General features: G+C 37.7%; 1 protein-coding gene across 1 annotated transcript in view; it reads right to left on the bottom strand.

Moving 5' to 3' along the window:
• Positions 1–20,707, bottom strand: part of CCDC39 (coiled-coil domain containing 39) — a 54,236-nt gene that overhangs the window by 8,688 nt on the left and 24,841 nt on the right. The window contains exons 11-14 of the mRNA XM_027540321.1: positions 19,789–19,953; positions 16,361–16,498; positions 12,498–12,706; positions 8,333–8,456 (exon numbers count right to left, since the gene is read on the bottom strand). Coding sequence (XP_027396122.1) covers positions 8,333–8,456; positions 12,498–12,706; positions 16,361–16,498; positions 19,789–19,953 — 636 coding nt within the window. The remainder of the gene's footprint in view (positions 1–8,332; positions 8,457–12,497; positions 12,707–16,360; positions 16,499–19,788; positions 19,954–20,707) is intronic.

Genomic DNA, 20,707 nt, shown 5'->3' with positions numbered 1-20,707 from the left:
CAGTGAGATCCCACCTTACACTAGTCAGAACAGCCATCATTATAAAGCCTAAAAATAGCACATGCTAGAGGAGGTGTGAAGAAAAGGGAATCTTCCTCCACTGTTGGTGAGGATGTAAATTGGTGCTGCCACTGTGGAAGACCTGTATGAAGGTTCCTGAAAAAACTACAAAGAGAGTTGCCATATGATCCAACAATCCTACTCCTGGGCATATACGCATATAAAATGATAACTCAGAAAAGATACATGGACCCCTCTGTTCACAACATTATTCACAAGACATGGAAACAACTTATATGTCCATGGACAGATGAATGGATTGATGTGGTACATATATACAATGGAATATTAACTCAGCTGTAGAAAAGAATAAAATAATGCAATGTGCAGCAACATGGTGGACCTAGAGGTTATCATACTAAATGAAGAAAGAGAAAGACAAATATCATATGATATCACTTACATGCAGACTCTAAAACAAGCCTATCTATGAAACAAACAGTTCCACGGACACATTAAACAGACTTGAAGTTGCAAAGGGTGGGGTAGAGGAGGGAAAGAGTGGGAGTTTGGGATTAGCAGATGCAAATTTAGCCACTGGCCCACCAGGGGAGTCCAGAAGACTGTTGGTTTTTAATGACTAATATGGTAAAAGCAGGGTTCAGGAATCACACCTCTAGTTCTCATTTATTCTAAGCAAGCAAAAAGTTCTCACAGTCAACATTGCTGCCTCCTTCAAACCTGATCAAATTTTACATAACTTAAGATCTACAGTTTTTTTTTTAAGTCCTTCTCAGGTTCACTATTGTGAAATTAACTATATTTTAGTTATCTTTCCTAAAGTGTTAAGATACTACAATTGGCTCAATTACTGAAGCAAATTTGTGGTAAAATGTATTTCTAAAAATAAGCTGATTGACATAGCAAACAGACGTGTGGTCACCAAGGGAGAGGGGGTGGGGAAGGGATGGGAGTTTGACATTAGCAGAAGCAAATTAATATATACAGGCTGGATAAACAACAAGATCCCATTGAATAAACCATAATGGGAAAGAACATTGGAAAAAGAATATATGTATGTATAACTGAATCACCTTGCTGTACAGCAGAAATTTAACACTAAACAAATCAACGATACTTTAATAAAGTTTAAAAAAAAAAGTACCGAAACCTATTTTTAGTCAAAATCAACTAATAATTTCTTTGGTAAAGTTATTCAATCCCAAGTATCTATCTTTAAATCAGAATGTGATCACTGGAAAAGTTTTGGTAACATTTCAGTTCTTAACATTTTCACTGTTTATTGTTTTATTATCCTCAAGATATATATTTTATATCAAATAGTATGTAATAAAAAGCTTAGCAAAAAAAAAAAATTCTGAGATAAACTACATCTAATTCTTTCAAGTTCAGTCTAGAATTAGCAAACATTTCATTTAAAATATAGTGTAGTGGGGAAAAGCTAGAATGAGTCAAAACAGCTAGATTTTAGTTGTAGATTTCCTCCTGCTGCTGCTGCTGCTAAGTCGCTTCAGTCCTGTCTGACTCTGTGCGACTCCAGAGACGGCAGCCCACCAGGCTCCCCCGTCCCTGGGATTCTCCAGGCAAGAACACTGGAGTAGGTTGCCATTTCCTTCTCCAGTGCATGAAAGTGAAAAGTGAAAGTGAAGTCGCACAGTCATGTCCGACTCTTCACGACCCCATGGGCTGCAGCCTACAAGGCTCCTACATCCATGAGATTTTCCAGGCAAGAGTACTGGAGTGGGGTGCCATTGCCTTCTCCGTAGTAAGCTGAATAGCATTAAATAATTTACTTCACTACTCCAAGTGCAATTTGTCAAATAAAGGCATTGGATTTGTTCATTTATACAAATTCCAGATCTAATTCCATATATACCTTAAACTTCTAAACCTTTATGGTCCCATTTACCTGTAAATCACCAATTATATAATGTTTTACCTTTTATCCTGGATTAGAAGAGCAGTTACTTGGAGAAGGAAATGGCAACCCACTCCAGTGTTCTTGCCTGGAGAATCCCAGGGATGGGGGAGCCTGGTGGGCTGCCGTCTATGGGGTCGCACAGAGTCAGACACGACTGAAGCGACTTAGCAACAGTAGCAGCAGTATTTGGTAGAAATGTTTATACCTTTCTGTCAGCATTTTAAAGTAATTTTATTGGGCTGTTTGATTAAATTCTGATCAGAATTGAACTGTTTCCTTATAAAGATAAAAAGGAACTTGGAAATGTGATTTGAAAGATGCCAGACCTTCACTGATTGCTGATTATATTTTTTCTGACTCATTTAAGAGTCAGATATAGAAGCTGTTAAGGTAGGAAGGATTGAAAGCAGGAGGAGAAGGGGATGGCGGGACAAGATGGTTGGATAGCATCACCAACTCAATGGACATGAGTTTGAGCAGACTCCAGGAGATGGTAAAGGACAGGGAAGTCTGGTGTGCTACAGTCCATGGGGTCGCAAAGAGTCAGACATGACTGAGTGACTGAACAATACAAGGTGGGTAAAAGGGAATATGACCATGTGTGTAACATAGACAAGAGGATACTTGCAGGACCAAAAATGAGGACTGTGGGTTAAACTGTTAACCTAAAAAAAAACACAAGAAGTCCCAACCCTCAGTACCTCAGAATGTGACCATATATGGAAATAGGGTCTTTGTAGATGTAGTCAAGTTATGATGAACTCATTAGGGTAGGCCCTAGTCCACTATCACTAGTGTCCTTACAAAAATGGGGAATTTGAACACAGACAAAGAGGAAAGGCTGAAAAGACACAAGAAGAATGCCATGTGAAGATGAAGGCAGAGCTAATGATGATGCTTCCATAAGCTAAGGAATTCCAAAAACTGCCAGCAAACCACCAAAAACTAAGAGAGAGGCATATAACATATTGTCCCTCCCAACCCTTAGAAAGAACCAGTCCTGCTGACACCATCTTGGACTTCGAGCCACTACAACTGTAAGATGTCTATAGTATAAGCTACCTAATTGTGACACTTTGTTATAGCAGCTCTAACAAATTAATACAAGGGGTCAGCAAACAGTATGGGGAAGAGTAAATATTTTAGGCTTTCTGGGGCAGTCAGTCTCTAAACCACTAGTACTTAATACCACTGCTATTGTAGCATGAAACCAGCCAGAGACAATACATAAATGAATGAGTTTATGTATTGTGTGGTTCAGCACTTATTTATAAAATGGTAGTGGGCAGCACTTAGCCCAGAGTCCTTGGTTTGCTTACCCCTGAAATAGAGTATGCAGAAAATAAAGAGTGGTTTGCTCTATAACCAAACTCCTCTCCCCCAGTGCTATAAACATACATATATATGCCTATCAGGAAAGACCACCTTCGGGAGGAATGTAAAGGATATAAGGAAGGGAAAGGAGCCTGAATTGAGTGAATTTACATCCTAAGTCTACCGCATTCAAAACTAGAAATGATGTTTAGCTTCTAAGTTTTTTCCAGCAGTGAAACTGCTGAAATCATATTTTCAAAAAGTTAAATATTATGCTCATATGAACATAAACATGTCAAAGATTTTATCCAGTTCATTAGTGAAAGAACCAGTAAGATATTTAGACAAGTTCAAAAAGAGAATTAGAACAGATTTTACATATATAGAGTCAGAAATGCTGAAATTAATTTTCTTATAGATATAAAACTGGCTAATATCTTTTCAGTTCAATTCAGTTCAGTTTAGTCTCTCAGTCATGTCCACCTCTTTGCGACCCCATGAATCATAGCACACCAGGCCTCCCTGTCCATCACCAACTCCCAGAGTTCACCCAAACTCATGTCCATCGATCAGTGATGCCATCCAGCCATATCATCCTCTGTCATCCCATTCTCCTCTTGTCCCCAATCCCTCCCAGCATCAGAGTCTTTTCCAATGAGTTAACTCTTTGCATGAGGTGGCCAAAGTATTGGAGTTTCAGCTTCAGCATCAGTCCTTCCAATGAACACCCAAGACTGATGTCCTTTAGGATGGACTGGTTGGATCTCCTTGCAGTCCAAGGGACTCTCAAGAGTCTTCTCCAACACCACAGTTCAAAAACATCAATTTTCAGCGCTCAGCTTTCTTCACAGTCCAACTCTCACATCCATACACGACCACTGGAAAAGCCATAGCCTTGACTAGACGGATCTTTGTGGACAAAGTAATGTCTCTGCTTATATGCTATCTAGGTTGGTCATAAATTTCCTTCCAAGGAGTAAGCGTCTTAATTTCATGGCTGCAATCACCATCTGCAGTGATTTTGGAGCCCCAAAAAATAAAACCTGACACTGTTTCCACTGTTTCCCATCTATTTCCCATGAAGTGATGGGACCAGATGCCATGATGTGTTTTCTGAATGTTGAGCTTTAAGCCAACTTTTTCACTCTCCTCTTTCACTTTCATCAAGAGGCTTTTTAGTTCCTCTTCACTTTCTGCCATAAGGGTGGTGTCATCTGCATATCTGAGGTTATTGATAGTTCTCCCGGCAATCTTGATTCCAGCTTGTGCTTCTTCCAGCCCAGCGTTTCTCATGATGTACTCTGCATATAAGTTAAATGAGCACGGTGACAATATACAGCCTTAACGTATTCCTTTTCCTATTTGGAACCAGTCTGTTGTTCCATGTCCAGTTCTAACTGTTGCTTCCTGACCTGCATACATGTTTCTCAAGAGGCAGGTCAGGTGGTCTGGTATTCCCATTTTCCATAGTTTATTGTGATCCACAGTCAAAGGCTTTGGTAATACAATATAATGCTTGGGCTATCTTTCCTACAAGCATTAAGTGAGTTGTATTACACTGGGCAAAATTCATTTGCATTGTTATGAGTGAGAATCATATGCATTACCATCATTTTTCCATAAGATAAAGTCTATCCCTCTAGAGAATGGTAAAATAGATTAGTCAACAGAAAATCAGTCAGAGGTGTGCATTCCTGTAGAATCAGACAATCCCTGGAGGGCCTGCTAGAAAATGGCAAGCCTTCTCTGTCACCATGAAGTGGCATCATTGTACACCCACTGATTGCTTTTCCTCATTTTCAGACCATGGATGATTTTTCTTAACATTAAGCCAGACTGACTTTAGTTATTAAAGAAAGTTTCAGTTTTATACATCTGGCACACATGAGGAATAGTGAGTAAAACATTTAAATGTTCTATAAACAAAACATGTAAATAACTGTGTAGCAAGCTATGAACCCTGGAGAAGATGGAAAGTGGAATGTGGCATCAGGAAATTGAGAACAACTGACAGCCTTGATTAATGTCATATATTAGTTACATTGGCACAAAGGAATACTCCTTCTCATATGACCTGCCTGTTTTTTCCTAAAAAGTGGATACTTCCCATCAACATCATCATCATAACAGCAATAACAATAATTTCAGCTAACATTCATTGAGAGCTCATTTTGTTCCATGCACTGCTTTAAGGGCTTTACATATATTTTCTCATTTACTTCTTACAACAAACGTAACAGTATCCTAATTTTGCAAGTGAGGACACTGAGGCCCCAAATGGTTAAGTAACTTATTCAAGGTCACCTACCTAATCAGTGACAGAATTAAGACTCGGGCAAAAGCACTCTAACACCAGTGCTTCATCAGAGCCCTTGTTGGGAGAGAAACTTCACTGCAATTGCAGCATCTATCTACTTCCCAAGAATTAACAGAATAGAGCCTCCAATTCACCCCTTGGGAACCTTCAAAACCTGAGAGGAGGAAACTACTGTTAATAGTGGACAGAAGCCTGAGGTACTAAAGACTGATGAGATAAGAAGCATTTGAGAGCTGGGACTCATTTCTCATATAGGTTGGACGGAATTTCCTGAGGCAAAGTGGCAGACATATGTGTTCAGGGCAGCCTAAAAGAAGGGCTACAGAGGGAAACTTAGAAGAGTAAGTAGAAGTCAACCACAAGATGGTAGTCAACTCTCAAAACATCAGGAAAAAAAAAATAGTAAATTTATCTGATGTGTTTGTCTCCTAATATGAAGGCAAAGGAACAGCCTCCTTCCTCTCTGGATATCTGCCATACCAGGACAGCAATGGTAAACAGGAGGGTAAGATTCAGAGGTGGTGGAGCTCCAGGAGACAAAGTCTAGGTTGTGGTCATATGAGTGGATACAGTGAAGTAAAGCTTTGAGCCCAAAGTGAATGGGTTGTCACAAGCACGTGATACTGAGAGTGACAGTAGGTTTTAGAGTAAGAGTTTATGAACTTTGAATAAATGAGGGAACACAACATGACACACGTGTGAAGAACCGACTCACTAGAAAAGACCCTGATGCTGGGAAAGATTGAAGGCAAGAGAAGAGGACAACAGAGGATAAGATGGTTGCATATATCACCGACTCAATGGACATGAGTTTGAGTAAACTCCAGGAATTGATGGACAGGGAAGCCTGGCAGGCTGCAGTCCATGGGGTTGCAAAGAGACGGACACGACTGAGCGACTAAACTGAAGTGAACTGAACTGAATGTGACACAAATGATAGCCAAAAAAAAAAAAAAACAAACCTGTGTCTGAATGGTGTAGGCTTTTCTTTGACCTCATGTGTATAAAACTAATAGTCCTTCAGTACCTCCATCTAGCAACTCATGTTCTATGACCCTAATTATGTGCAATAGCTACTGGACAGCTATGATATTTGAAATTCCATAGCAAAAAAAAAAAAAAAAAAGTACCATTTGGTTGTTAACAAGAGCTTGGGATTCATTCCAATCCCAAAGAAAGGCAATGCCAAAGAATGCTCAAACTACCACATAATTGCAGTCATCTCACATGCTAGTAAAGTAATGCTCAAAATTCTCCAAGCCAGGCTTCAGCAATATGTGAACCGTGAACTTCCAGATGTTCAAGCTGGTTTAGAAAAGGCAGAGAAACCAGAGATCAAATTGCCAACATCCAATGGATCATGGAAAAAGCAAGAGAGTTCCAGAAAAACATCTATTTCTGCTTTATTGACTATGCCAAAGCCTTTGACTGTGTGGATCACAATAAACTGTGGAAAATTCTGAAAGAGATGGGAATACCAGACCACCTGACCTGCCTCTTGAGAAACCTGTATGCAGGTCAGGAAGCAACAGTTAGAACTGGACAAGGAACAACAGACTGGTTCCAAATAGGAAAAGGAACACGTCAAGGCTGTATACTGTCACCCTGCCTATTTAACTTATAGGCAGAGTACATCATGAGAAACGCTGGGCTGGAAGAAGCACAAGCTGGAGTCAAGATTGCTGGGAGAAATATCAATAACCTCAGATATGCAGATGACACCACCCTTATGGCAGAAAGTGAAGAACTAAAGAGCCTCTTGATGAAAGTGAAAGAAGAGACTGAAAAAGCTGGTTTAAAACTCAACATTTAGAAAACAAAGATCATGGCATCTGGTCCCATTACTTCATGGCAAATAGATGGGGAAACAGTGGAGACAGTGGCCAACTTTATTTTTCTGGGCTCCGAAATCACTGCATATGGTGACTGCAGCCATGAAATTAAAAGACACTTACTCCTCGGAAGGAAAGTTATGACCAACATAGACACCATATTAAAAAGCAGAGACATTACTTTGTCAACAAAGGTCTGTCTAGTCAAGGCTATGGTTCTCCCAGTAGTCATGTATGGATGTGAGACTTGGACTGTAAAGAAAGCTAAGCGCCGAAGATTTGATGTTTTTGAACTGTGGTGTTTGAGAAGACTCTTAAGAGTCTCTTGGACTGCAAGGAGATCCAACCAGTCCATCCTAAAGGAGATCGGTCTTGGGTGTTCATTGGAAGAACTGATGTTGAAGCTGAAACTCCAGTACTTTGGCCACCTGATGCGATGAGCTGACTCATTTGAAAAGACCCTGATGCTGGGAAAGATTGAAGGTGGGAGGAGAAGGGGATGACAGAGGATGAGATGGTTGGATGGCATCACCGACTCAATGGACATGAGTTTGGGTGAACTCCAGGAGTTGGTGATGGACAGGGAGGCCTGGTGTGCTGTGGTTCATGAGGTCGCAGCATCAGACATGACTGAGTGACTGAACTAAACTGAACTGAATGGATACTTCATTTTACCACAACTGTAAATCCATTAGAAGTGGAAGGGTAAGTCACTCAGTCATATCCAACTCTTTGAGACTCCGTGGACTATAGCCCACCAGGCTTCTCTATCTGTGGAATTCTCTAGGCAAGAATACTGGAGTGGATAGCCATTCTCTTCTCCAGAGGATCTTCCCAACCCAGGGATCAAAGCCTGGTCTCCTGCATTGCAGATGGATAATTCACCATCAGAGCCACCAGGGAAGCCCATAAATCCATTAAGCTTACCTTTATTACATAGTAGGCCTGCGTTTTCTCCTCTTCTCCTTCAGGAGGCAGCATAACAACAGTAAGAATTTCATATCTATTCTTCAGCTTATCAATTTTACTTAGCCGCTCATGAAACTCAGCACTAACATGAAAAGAAAAATTAAACACTGAAAAACAAACAATATACTTTTTTAAAGGACTATACTGTTCTTAGAGAAGACATCTGTATTTGTGTTACTACTGAAACAGTTTAAATAGGTTCTCACTTTGCAGTTTTACATTTCAGTTTGAAAACAGGAAATCAGTCCTGAATATTCATTGGAAGGACTGATGCTAAAGCTGAAACTCCAATACTTTGGCCACCTGATGTGAAGAACCAACTCATTGGAGAAGACCCTGATGCTGGGAAAGATTGAAGGTGAGAGAAGGGGACGACAGAGGATGAGATGGCTGGCTGGCATCACTGACTCCTTGTATATGAGTTTGAGTAGGCCCCGGGAGTTGGTGATGGACAGGGAAGCCTGTCGTGCTGCAGTCAATGCGGTGGCAAAGAATTGGACGTGATTGAGCAACTGAACTGAACTGAACTGTGAAAGGTCTCAGATTTCACCCTATTTAAAAGCTAGCAAGTTAGTCTGCCACTTTCATGGATGCTGGCAGAAAACACAAGATATCTGGGTCACAGAAAAAGGACTTTACCACTCATTGGCATACCAAGTAGCATGAGCTGCCTATTTGCATTGGTTCCCCTTGCTCTTGAAGTCACATGCAAGTGAGGAGGGGATCAAATGGATGCTGCACATACAGTAGGTTTATGTCACAACTGAAGAACTCAAGCTTAGCTAATCCAAATATTTCATAATGGGAAATAAGCAAACATACCTAACCTTTGCTCCGGAGGGAGATACTATCTCTAGCCCCAAGGCTATTCACTATTCAAATATCCTTTAAAGATAGTCCTATGCAAATCAAAACCACAATAAGATGTCATTTCACACCAGCGAGAATGGCTACTATCAAAGACAAAAAAAATAATAATAAAGTATTGGTGAGGGTGTAGAGAAACTGAACCTTTAAGAACTCTTGGTGGGACAGTAAAATGATGCAACCACTATGAAAAATATGGTAGTTCCTCAAAAAGTTAAAAATAAAATAGCCATATGATCCAGTCATCCTACTCCTGGTATATATCCTAAAGAACTGAAAATGGTTTTCAAAGACATGTCTGCACATCGATGTTCATATATTATTCACAATAGTTCACAATAGCCAAGAAGTGGAAGCAAGCCAAATGTCCATAGGCCAATGAATGGATAAAATGTGATACATACATACAATGAAGTATTATTCAGCCTTAGAGAGAAAATCTATCACATGCTACATGGGTGAGTCTTGCAGACATTATGCTAAATACAATAAACCAGTCAAAAAACACAAATATCAATACTACATGATCCACTTATGTGAGGCATCTAGTGTAGTCAAATTCATACAGGCAGAAAAAATAGTGGCTATCAAGGGCGAGGGGAAGGGGAAAATGCAAAGCTAATATTTAATGGGTATAGAATTTCAGTTTTACAAGATGAAAAAGTTCTAGAGATCTGTTGCTCAAAAATGTGAAAATATTACTACTACTAACTATACATTTTTAAATGGTTAAGATAAATTTTAGGTGTTTTTCACCAAAATTTTTAAAATATGGTCCAGAACAGGATAGCTATTGCCTCTCCTCCTAAGGTATGCAGAAATATGAGAAACTTTTGGAGAATTACCTCCTGAGATTTACAGCCTTAAAATTGCTGGTTACTTTCTTCCTTTTATTCCAGTAAATTTATATTTTTAAATCATTTTTAACTTATTTTGTAATAATACTAATAATGCTAATATATGTACAGCAACATGGAGACTCATTTGCCTGCTTACAGCTTCATGAAAATAAGCCTTCTAACCATAGTGAAAAGAAATCTTCAACATACTAGGTTCCTACTCCTAAAGAAAGTTGATGGTAAAATATAGTAAGTATCAGAAGTTATAGCTTTGCTTATTTTTAAGTATTAATATTATTTCATCAGAAAATATTTACTCATCCTTTATGTGATTGTAAAAGACAGGCCTTGTTGGCCTTTCAGCTTAAGATGGTGGACCAAGCACAAACATGTCTCCTCCTTCCTAAAACAGAAAATATTAAAAGGAAAAAAAACCTACCGACCACAGCTCTGGAAACAAGAAAGATAAGTTTCTTTATGAATGAAAAAATGGAAAACAAATGTGATATGATTGAGAGGAGGAAAAAAAGGAGATACAGAAGATTACGCAGAAATAAGAGCCACTTTCATGAAAGAAGTCTGTAGAAAATTTTTTCTAGAGAAAAGAAATTTACTAAAACAGAAGCAAGAAAAAATACAAGATCCACACTGTTCCATAACCAATAAATAAACTGAACCAACAGTTCAACTGAATTAAATCTTCCTCAAAAAACTCCAGATGTCCAAAGGCTTTACCAGTGATGTGTTCGAAAATTCAAGATGTAATTCTGCTCTTTTACAAACTTACCTAGAGTATAGGAAAAAAAGAAACACAAAAATCATTTTATAAAAGTAGATGTAACCTTAATAACCTGATAATTTGACAAGGACAGGAGAGAAAGGAACTATAAGCATAGAATGTAAAAATTATATAAAAATATTAGCAAACAAAATCTAGATACATACAAAATATAATATGTGACAGTTACATTTACTACAAGAAGGTAAGTTAGTTTAACTTTGAAAAAGCGATCAATATACAGTTTTCAATTATACTAACATTGAATAAGCTATATCATATCAATGACTGAAAAAAAAATCACATAATAAAAGTCAACATTCATTTCTGATTAAAAAAACTAAAACAACCTCTTAGCAAAGAATGAAAATAGATGGGATCTCTCTTAATATTGTAAAAAGAATCTCAAAAAACACTATAGTAAACTTGATACTTAATGATAAAACAATGAACACTTTCCCTTTGAGATCAAGCACCTGCAAGACAAGGGTACCTGCAATCACCACTACTATTTGTCATTGAACTGGAGGTTAAATAGCAAGGACGATAAAGCAAGAACAAGAAAAGTTATAGAGGTTGAAAAGGAAGACACAAAACTGTTGTTTGCAAATGATATCAATTAAATACCTGGAAGGTAGAATCTACAGATCAACTGTTAGAATTAATAAAAGTTTAAGCAAGGTTGATGAATACTTAATGAAACCAACTGCATTTCTACATACCAGCAACAAATCAAATATGAAATGCTTTAAAAAGAGATAACATTGACAGTAACACTTAAAAAGTAGCATGTAATCCAGAAATAAATCTTATACAAGATAGGTGAAATCTCTAGGGGAAAATTGCTTCAATAAATGCAGCTATTGGGTATCCATAAGGGAAAGCATGTTACTGGACCCTTGAGCATGCGTGCATACTCAGTTGCTTCAGTCATGATCGACTCTGTGCGACCCCATAGCCATAGCCCAATAGGCTTCTCTGTCCATGGGATTTTCCTGGAAAGAATACTGGAGTGGGTTGCCATGCTCTTTTCTAGGGGATCCTCCCAACCCAGGGGGTATCTTGGGTCCCCCTGCAGGATCCTGAACCCACATCTCCTGCATCTCCTGCATAGCAGGCAGATCCATAAGGGAAAACATGTTATTGAGCCCTTACCACGAACTATACATAAAAATCAATTCCAAGGGAATTGGTGATCTTAATGTAAAATGATAAATCTGCAGAACAAGGAGTTAGCCTAAGGAAATAAAGAGAGAGAGAAGCATAGATTTGCTACTAAAATGTGGCCTATGTATTATATTAATCTTCCCTGGTGGTTCAAACAGTAAAGATTATGCCTGCAATGCTGGAGACCCAGGTTCAATCCCTTGGTTGAGAAGATCCCTTGGAGAAGGAAATGGCTACCCACTCCAGTATTCTTGCCTGGAGAATTCCATGGACAGAGGAGCTTGGCAGGCTACAGTCTATGGGGTCGCAAAGAGTCAGACATGACTGAGCATACACACACACATTATATTAATAGCCTTTTCAAACAAATAAAAAGATGGATATCCAAGGTGGTGGAGGGAGCAGTCAGTTCTTCTAACACTACTCATGTTTTCAAAATTCATTAGCAGTATTTTAAAATTCTAATTATTACCTTATATTTTGCCGTTCTTGATCAACATATCTTATTTGTGATGCAAGCATTGTTTTGTGAACCTTAATTTCTTCGGTCCGTTCTTCCATAGCTGTGTGTAACTGTTGTTTTCTTTTTTCCAGAGAAAGAACTTCTTCTGCCTTACTGTGAAGCAGTTCTCGAGTACGTTTAACCTCAAGTTTTAAAAGATTGTCTTCTATCATCAAATCCTATCAACATAACAAAATCATCAGATATTGAAACAATTATTTGTATAACCAATCCAAAATATGTTTCTTTGTTATTGCTACAAAAGCCAAACTTGAAAATAGAATTTTTTCTAATTTGACTATTTTCCAAGATATTAATTAGGGTTAAGTTTAGATTGCTCTGAGTCATAACTCTGCTTTTTCCTTTTAAGAGAAGGGTTTATAACTATTCCAACTTTTATTATAATGTAATTGTAAATTCAAGTTTTACTATTAATAAAAAAAACAAAATGAAGTTATTCCTAAAATTGAAAGTTACAATATCCAGAAAATATATGATGCCCTATGGATAAGAATTTTTATATTTTAAACTAATTCTACAAGATAAAGTATAAATACATTTTTATTTTAAAATAGTTCAATCATAAGTAGAATACTGAAGGAGAGTCATGAGTAGAATAGAGTACAGAAGCAGAAGAGATTAAGAAGAGGTGGCAGGAATACAAAGAACTGTACAAAAAAAGATCTTAATGACCTGAATAACCACAAGGTTGTGGTCACTCACCTAGACTTGGACATCCTGAAGTGTGAAGTGGGCCTTAGGAAGCAGTACTACAAACAAAGCTAGTGGAGGTGATTGAATTCCAGCTGAGCTATTTCAAATCCTAAAAGATTAAGACTTTTAAAGTACTGCACTCAATACACCGGCAAATATGGAAAACTTAGAAGTGACCACAGGACTGGAAAAGTCAGTTTTCATTGGAATCCCAAAGAAGGACAACGCCAAAGAATGTTTAAACTACCATACAGTTGTACTCATTTCACATGCTATCAAAGTTATGCTCAAAATCCCTCAAGCTAGGCATTAATAGTATGTAAACCAAGAAAATCTAGGTGTGCAAGCTGGGTTTCAAAGAGGCAGAGGAACCAGAGATCAAATTGCCAATATGTCTTGAACCATGGAGAAAGAAAAGGAGTTCCCAAAAAAAAGAAAAATCTGATACATTAACTACGCTAAAGCTTACTGCGTGGTTCAAAACAAACTGTGGAAAATTCTTAAAGAGATGGGAGTACCAGACCACCTTACCTGCCTCTGAGAAACCTGGTATGCAGGTCAAGAAGCAACAGTTAGAACCAGACATGGAACTGACTGGTTCAAAATTGGAAAAGGAGAATGACAAGGCTGTATATTGTCACCCTGCTTATTTAACTTATATGCAGAGTACATCATGTGAAATGCTGGGCTGGATGAATCACAAGCTGGAATCAAGATTGCTGGGAGAAATATCAACAACCTGATATATACAGCTGATACCACTCTAATGGCAGAAAGTGAAGAGGAACTGAAGAGCCTCTTGATGATGTGAAAGAGCAGAGTGAAAAAGCTGGCTTGAAAATCAACATTCAAAAAAGTAAGATTATGGCATCCAGTCCCATCACCTCATGGCAAATAGAGGTGGAAAAAATGGAAGCAGTGACGGATCAGATTTTCTTAGGCTCCAAAATCACTGCAGACAGTGACTGCAGCCATGAAATTAAAAGGAAAGCTGTTACAAACCTTACCTGGTGACTCAGTGGTAAAGAATCCGCCTGCCAGTACAAAAGATGTAAATTCAATCTCTGGGTTGAGAAGATCCCCTGGAGAAGAAAATGGCAACCTGCTCCAGTTCATGCCTGGGAAATCCCACAGACAGAGGAGCCTAGTGGGCTATAGTCCATGGAGTCACAGAGTCAGACATGACTTAGTAACTAAACAACAACAATGACAAACCTAGACAGTGTGTTATAAAAGCAGAAACACCACTTTGCCAACAAAGGTCCGTATGGTTAAAAGTGGTTTTTCCAGTAGTCATTATGGATATGAGAGTTGGACCATTAAAGAAAGTTGAGAGCTGAAGAGTTGATGCTTTTGAACTGTGGTGTTGGAGAAGACTCTTGAGAGTCCCTTGGACTGCAAGGAGATCAAACCAGTCAATTCTAAAGGAAATCAACCCTGAATATTCATTGGTAGGACTCATGCTGAAGCTGAAGCTCTAACACTTTCGCCACTTGATGCAAAGAGCCAACTTATTGGAAAAGACTTTGATGCTGGGAAAGATTGAAGGCAGGAGAAGAAGAGGGTGACAGAGGATGAGACAGTCAGATAGCATCACCAACCAATGGACATGAGTTTGAGCAAGCTCCAGAAGTTGATGATATACGAGGAAGCCTGGCTTGCCGTACGTAGTCCATGGGGTTGCAAAGAGTCAGACATGGCTTAGTGACTGAACAACAACAGAGTACTGACACAAGATCACACTTAATAGATCAATTTTCAGAAGAGAAAGCCCAGAAAAAATACTCCAGAATATAAGATTTTACTATTGCAAGACAAAGCTTGTTATTTAGAGCGAAGATTAAACCCCCATATCTCATATGTACCAGAAATAAATTCCAGATGAATGAAAGAACGTAATGTAAGAAATGAAACCAAATGCAGCCACTAGAAATAGTAAATATTTTTAGTGTGACTAAAAAGTTTCTAAGCATAAAAATTATATAGGGAAAAACACTTAAACATATGATGTTTAAAAAAAGTTTTATGGAAAAAAACTGAAGAGAAGTTTAAAGACAATGGGACAAATACTTATGAGTTAATATACGAAGATCTTTTCCCAAGTATTTTAAAAACATAAACCACCTAATGGAAATATATGCAAGAAAATGAACTAGAAATCCAAAAGAAAAATTATAGAAAATAACATAGCAGAAAAAATGCTTAAACATTTCCAATGAAACATAAATATTTTAAATTTTATGCTTAAAATGTTTTAAAATGTTCACTAACTTTAAAATGCAGGATTCTCTGGTGGCTCAGATGGTAAAGTGTCTGCCTGCAATGTGGGAGACCCGGGTTCAATCCCTGGGTCGGAAAGATCCCCTGGAGAAGGAAATGGCAACCCACTCCAGTACTCTTGCCTGGAAAATTTCATGGATGGAGGAGCCTGATAGGCTATAGTCCGTGGGGTTGCAGAGAGTTGGACATGACTGAGCAACTTCACTTCACTCACAACTTTAAAATGCAGACTAAAAACAATGAAACACTATGTTTGCCCATCAAACTAACAGGAATTTTATACAGTATATTATCCAGCCCTGGTGGTGGTGAATAAAATAGAATGCTTATACATTGCTGGTGGAAGTATTAATTGAACCTTCTAGAAGGCAAATGGTTTGAAAATAGTTTCAAGATACTAGAAATATACATTCTTTTGAACCATAATTATACAGCTAGAAATTTATCCTAAGGAACTATATGAACAACTGTACAATGAAATACGTGCACAGTACATGAGAGTACTATCTATAATAGCCAAACACTGAAAATATATATATCCAAAAATAGATGGTCAAATAAATTATAGGAACTTCATGCAGTGGGGTGTAGGAAGTCTTTAAAGATACTTAATGTTTAGAAAACATGTATCATATATTTTAAATTTTTTGAATACAATATATAAACCCATTTTCTTTAAAAGACTGAAAGACGATAATATGCTATAACACTGCTTATTATCTGTACAGTGATTATAGTAACTTTTTTTCCTTTATAATTTGGTATATTTAAAATTTTTTCTACAATTAGCATGAAAGTATTGGATTTTAATATCATATATAAACATGACTTTATTGCACCTGTTTTAAAGCTTTGGCTTTAGTAAGTTCTTTCTCTGATCTGTCATTGAAGAGGGTTAGTTCATTTATTTTGGTCATGAGGGACTGTTTTTCATCACGATATTTACTATTTGACTTCTTGGTAAAGTAAAGATCATTCTGTAAAGAGGAAAAAAGGTACATAAATACATATTTTAAATAACAATATTACATGCATGACACATTGAATTATATGCTCCATTAAATATTTATAATAATCAGATTTTTAAATCTCACCCCTTCATACTCTGACATCTCTAATAAGATGTACATGGATATTCACATATAAACACTTTCATTTTTATTATTTGTTGATGTTTGGGTTCAGTTTGATTTTAGTAATTCTAGGAAATATCATGTATGATTACCATTCAAACTGAATTATTAAGTGATTGCCATTTATGGGAAGACATGGGAGGGCAGAGTTCAAGTTTTGTTTAAATATAGGGTTCACCTTCTGGATTTCATCATTTGATTCAACCCAAGCCCCAGAAGGTAAAAATGTTAACAGTCTGAGAAAGCAAAGGGTTTTGGTTAACTACAAGCTCTGGAATTAGACGGTCTTAATTACTTATCCGGAGAAGGCAATGGCACCCCACTCCAGTACTCTTCCCTGGAAAATCCCATGGATGAAGGAGTCTGGTAGGCTGCAGTCCATGGGGTCACTAAGAGTCGGACATGACTGAGTGACTTCACTTTCACTTTTCACTTTCATGCATTGGAGAAGGCAATGGCACCCCACTCCAGTACTCTTGCCTGGAAAACCCCATGGATGGAGGAGCCTGGTGGGCTGCAGTCCATGAGGTCACTAAGAGTCGGGCACAACTGAGCTACTTCACTTTCACTTTTCACTTTCATGCATTGGAGAAGGAAATGGCAACCCACTCCAGTGTTCTTGCCTGGAGAACCTCAGGGATGGGGGAGCCTGGTGGGCTGCCGTCTATGGGGTCACACAGAGTCAGACACGACTGAAGCGACTTAGCAGCAGCAGCAATTACTTATCAGCCATCCAACGCCAGTGGGCAATCTATTCTTCCTTAGTTTTCTCATTTCTAAAATGGAGATGATAACAACACCTACCTACCACGGCTGTTGTGGAGGGTTAAAGAAGTTACTGTAATATGTGCAACAATGTTTGACACAGAGAAATGTAGTTATGATTATTATGTATATAATCACATATTGCTGAAGAGAAAAATGCTAGATAAGATCTAATTCCATCGACTGAATGAATGGGTCATACATACTCATCAGTCTTCCAGCTTTATACAAGTTTGCATCCTCCCTCCCTGGTCAGATGGTAAAGCATCTGTCTACAATGCGGGAGACCTGGGTTCAATCCCTGGGTTGGGAAGACCCCCTGGAGAAGGAAATGGCAATCCACTCCAGTACTATTGCCTGGAAAATCCCATGGACAGAGGAGCCTGGTAGGCTACAGTCCATGGGGTCGCAAAGAGTCGGACACGACTGAGCGACTTCACTTCACTTCCCACCCAGAACTAGAATGAGGTTTGCTCTCTTTGTCCTCTTTAGTCCCTCTTAGGGGACCTAAAGCAAAAAGTTTCTAGTGCCAAGATCTCTCTCCCTTTCCCCTCTCGCTTCCTCTCTCCCTTGCTTCCTCCCTCCCCTACCTTTCTCACTGCCTGTATTTCTCTGAACAATCAGAACCTAAGATTGAAACAAGACAGTAAGATTTTTTTTTCACATAAATATATGACTTCAAAAAATTAACTTTTAGAATTAAAATATTAATTTAAGGTAATTTTCAACTAGAGGAAATTTGTTTGTTATTCAAAATAAGAGATGGAGTGGCATGGGAAAGAGACTATAGAATGACTTTACAATCTAACACTACTATCGAGAAGATAAAACCTTCATTAGAAAGTTAACTAGCTTTAATATCTTTAAAAATTCACTTGTATGTCTATTAATTTATTTACTTCTCTGTCAAAACCAGAGTTGGGATAGGCATAAGTACTAGCCTACTGCATCATGGACAAAGCCCCACGGTAGTTAAAATGGGGAGCATTAGAACCACTCTCACACAGCAAAACCGACACAATTGAGTTAGCATCAAAAAACACATCCAAATATGAAAGTCATCCTCCTATCATTCTATAGCACCAATATTCTCATATTCTATGTAATTAAAACAATACCATTTATTGAGAACAGACTAAATGCACTGTTAAGATACACATTGCTTCTAATTCTCCCAAATGTCCTAAAATAATATCAAATTTAAGACTCAGAAAAGTTAAAAAAGCAGTACTGTGCTGTGCTAAGTCACTTCAGTTCTGTCCAACTCTATGTAACCCTAAGGACTGCAGCCTTCCAGGCTCCTCTGTCCATGGGATTCTCCAGGTAAGAATACTGGAGTGGGCTGCCATGGCTTCCTCCAGGGGATCTTCCCAACCCAGGTAGTTAGGTATAACCTTGACATTCAAAACCAGTTCTGATTCCAAAACATGTGCTCCTATTATTAAACCAAGGAAATAGTCTTTTAAAAATTTAATCAGGCTATAAACCACTCGAAAACAATATTTTGTCATGTTGAATTTTTTTTTTCTTTCCTAATTTAAAAAAGTAATAGCTCCCTTTCACCTTTGTAGCCCTTAAGGAATTCAGGGCAATTTTTCATTTAACCACTAGAGGACATTCATCACTAGCCTTTCCAGCTGTTCAACATTTAAAATTGGAGTTCTCCCCCCATTCAGATCCATGCTTTCAGGCCTTCACTCTTGCCAGTTAAACATTAGCATAGGTTCTATATTACATAGGTTCCCGTAACACAGGTTTTATATTACCATAAACATATTAAAGTACCTAAGGATGAAGAACATTTTTAACCTTATTAACAAAATAGAGTCATATGAAATATATAACTAAGTAAATATTTGAATAACAAAAGAAGACCCATTAAAGAGCAGCTTCTTTTAGATGCCACTTCAGTGATAAAAAGCAATCAAGTTATTATGGGAGACACGTAATAGAAACTAGAACTTATCAATTTTTTAAATCATGTACCATTTAAGACTATTTTTAAGTCACATGGACCAAGGATCAAATCCTCGCTGTGAAATCATGAACAAGTTACTTAATCTGTAAAACAGGTAATAATATCTTCCTCACAAGACATTTATAAGGATTAAATGAAATAAAACACTAAAGACATAGACATAGCATACAGCAAATGCATAATCAATGGTAACGTTATTTTCATATTTCATGAATTTCTCATATTCATATGAGAATGTAAGCACAGAAATATGGGCATTAGTTCATACATTTATTACATATGTGGGTAGCTTGGCAATCATCCTATCCAAAGTCAGTCTTAGGAACATGTTAACATAAAATGACTAATAATTAGGATATTTGAAGCATAAAAAGTATTTTAGCTAAGTTACATGAAGCTTCTTGATCTGTGTTTCCAAAAGGCAAAGTGCAGATTTTTTCTCTTCCAATGTCTTCTGAAGTTCAACAGTTTTTGCTTCAAGGGCTTGTTTTTCTTCTGAATTAATGTCTCCCTTTAAGCGCGACATTCGGCGTTCTACTTGCTGAATGTAAAAATCCTGTTACAGGTTTTAAAGAACGTTAATAGGGAGAAACAGTTAAAACCATTTTTTAGATGCAAACACACTGTAAATATTTTCATGAGTTTGGTCTGATGTCATCATTTACTAAATCACTTTAACTCTCTAGTGATGAAGTCCTTCTTACTCCAACGGGAGAAACAGTAAACTATTCTTCAACAACCAGAGTATATGATAATAACACACACTAATCTTAGAATATAATAGAGCAGTTAGGTGGGTATTTATTGTACTATCATGATAGAACATCAGTAAATCTACTAGGTTTACATGGACATGGATTTTGGAGGGTATTTTTCTACAGAGTACAAATCAAAGAGGACACTAATAGATGGAGAAATATACCATGTTCATGGATTGGAAGAATCAATATAGTGAAAATGAGTATACTACCCAAAGCAATTTATAGATTCAACGCAATCCCTATCAAGCTACCAACAGTATTCTTCACAGAGCTAGAACAAATAATTTCACAATTTGTATGGAAATACAAAAAACCTTGAATAGCCAAAGCGATCTTGAGAAAGAAGAATGGAACTGGAGGAATCAACCTACCTGACTTCAGGCTCTACTACAAAGCCACAGTTATCAAGACAGTATGGTACTGGCACAAAGACAGAAATATTGATCAATGGAATAAAATAGAAAGCCCAGAGATAAATCCACGCACATATGGACACCTTATCTTCGACAAAGGAGGCAAGAATATACAATGGATTAAAGACAATCTCTT

This window comes from Bos indicus x Bos taurus, chromosome 1 (assembly GCF_003369695.1).
Source record: "Bos indicus x Bos taurus breed Angus x Brahman F1 hybrid chromosome 1, Bos_hybrid_MaternalHap_v2.0, whole genome shotgun sequence".
Lineage (NCBI taxonomy): Eukaryota > Metazoa > Chordata > Mammalia > Artiodactyla > Bovidae > Bos > Bos indicus x Bos taurus.
This window is presented reverse-complemented; position numbering and strand designations above follow the sequence as displayed.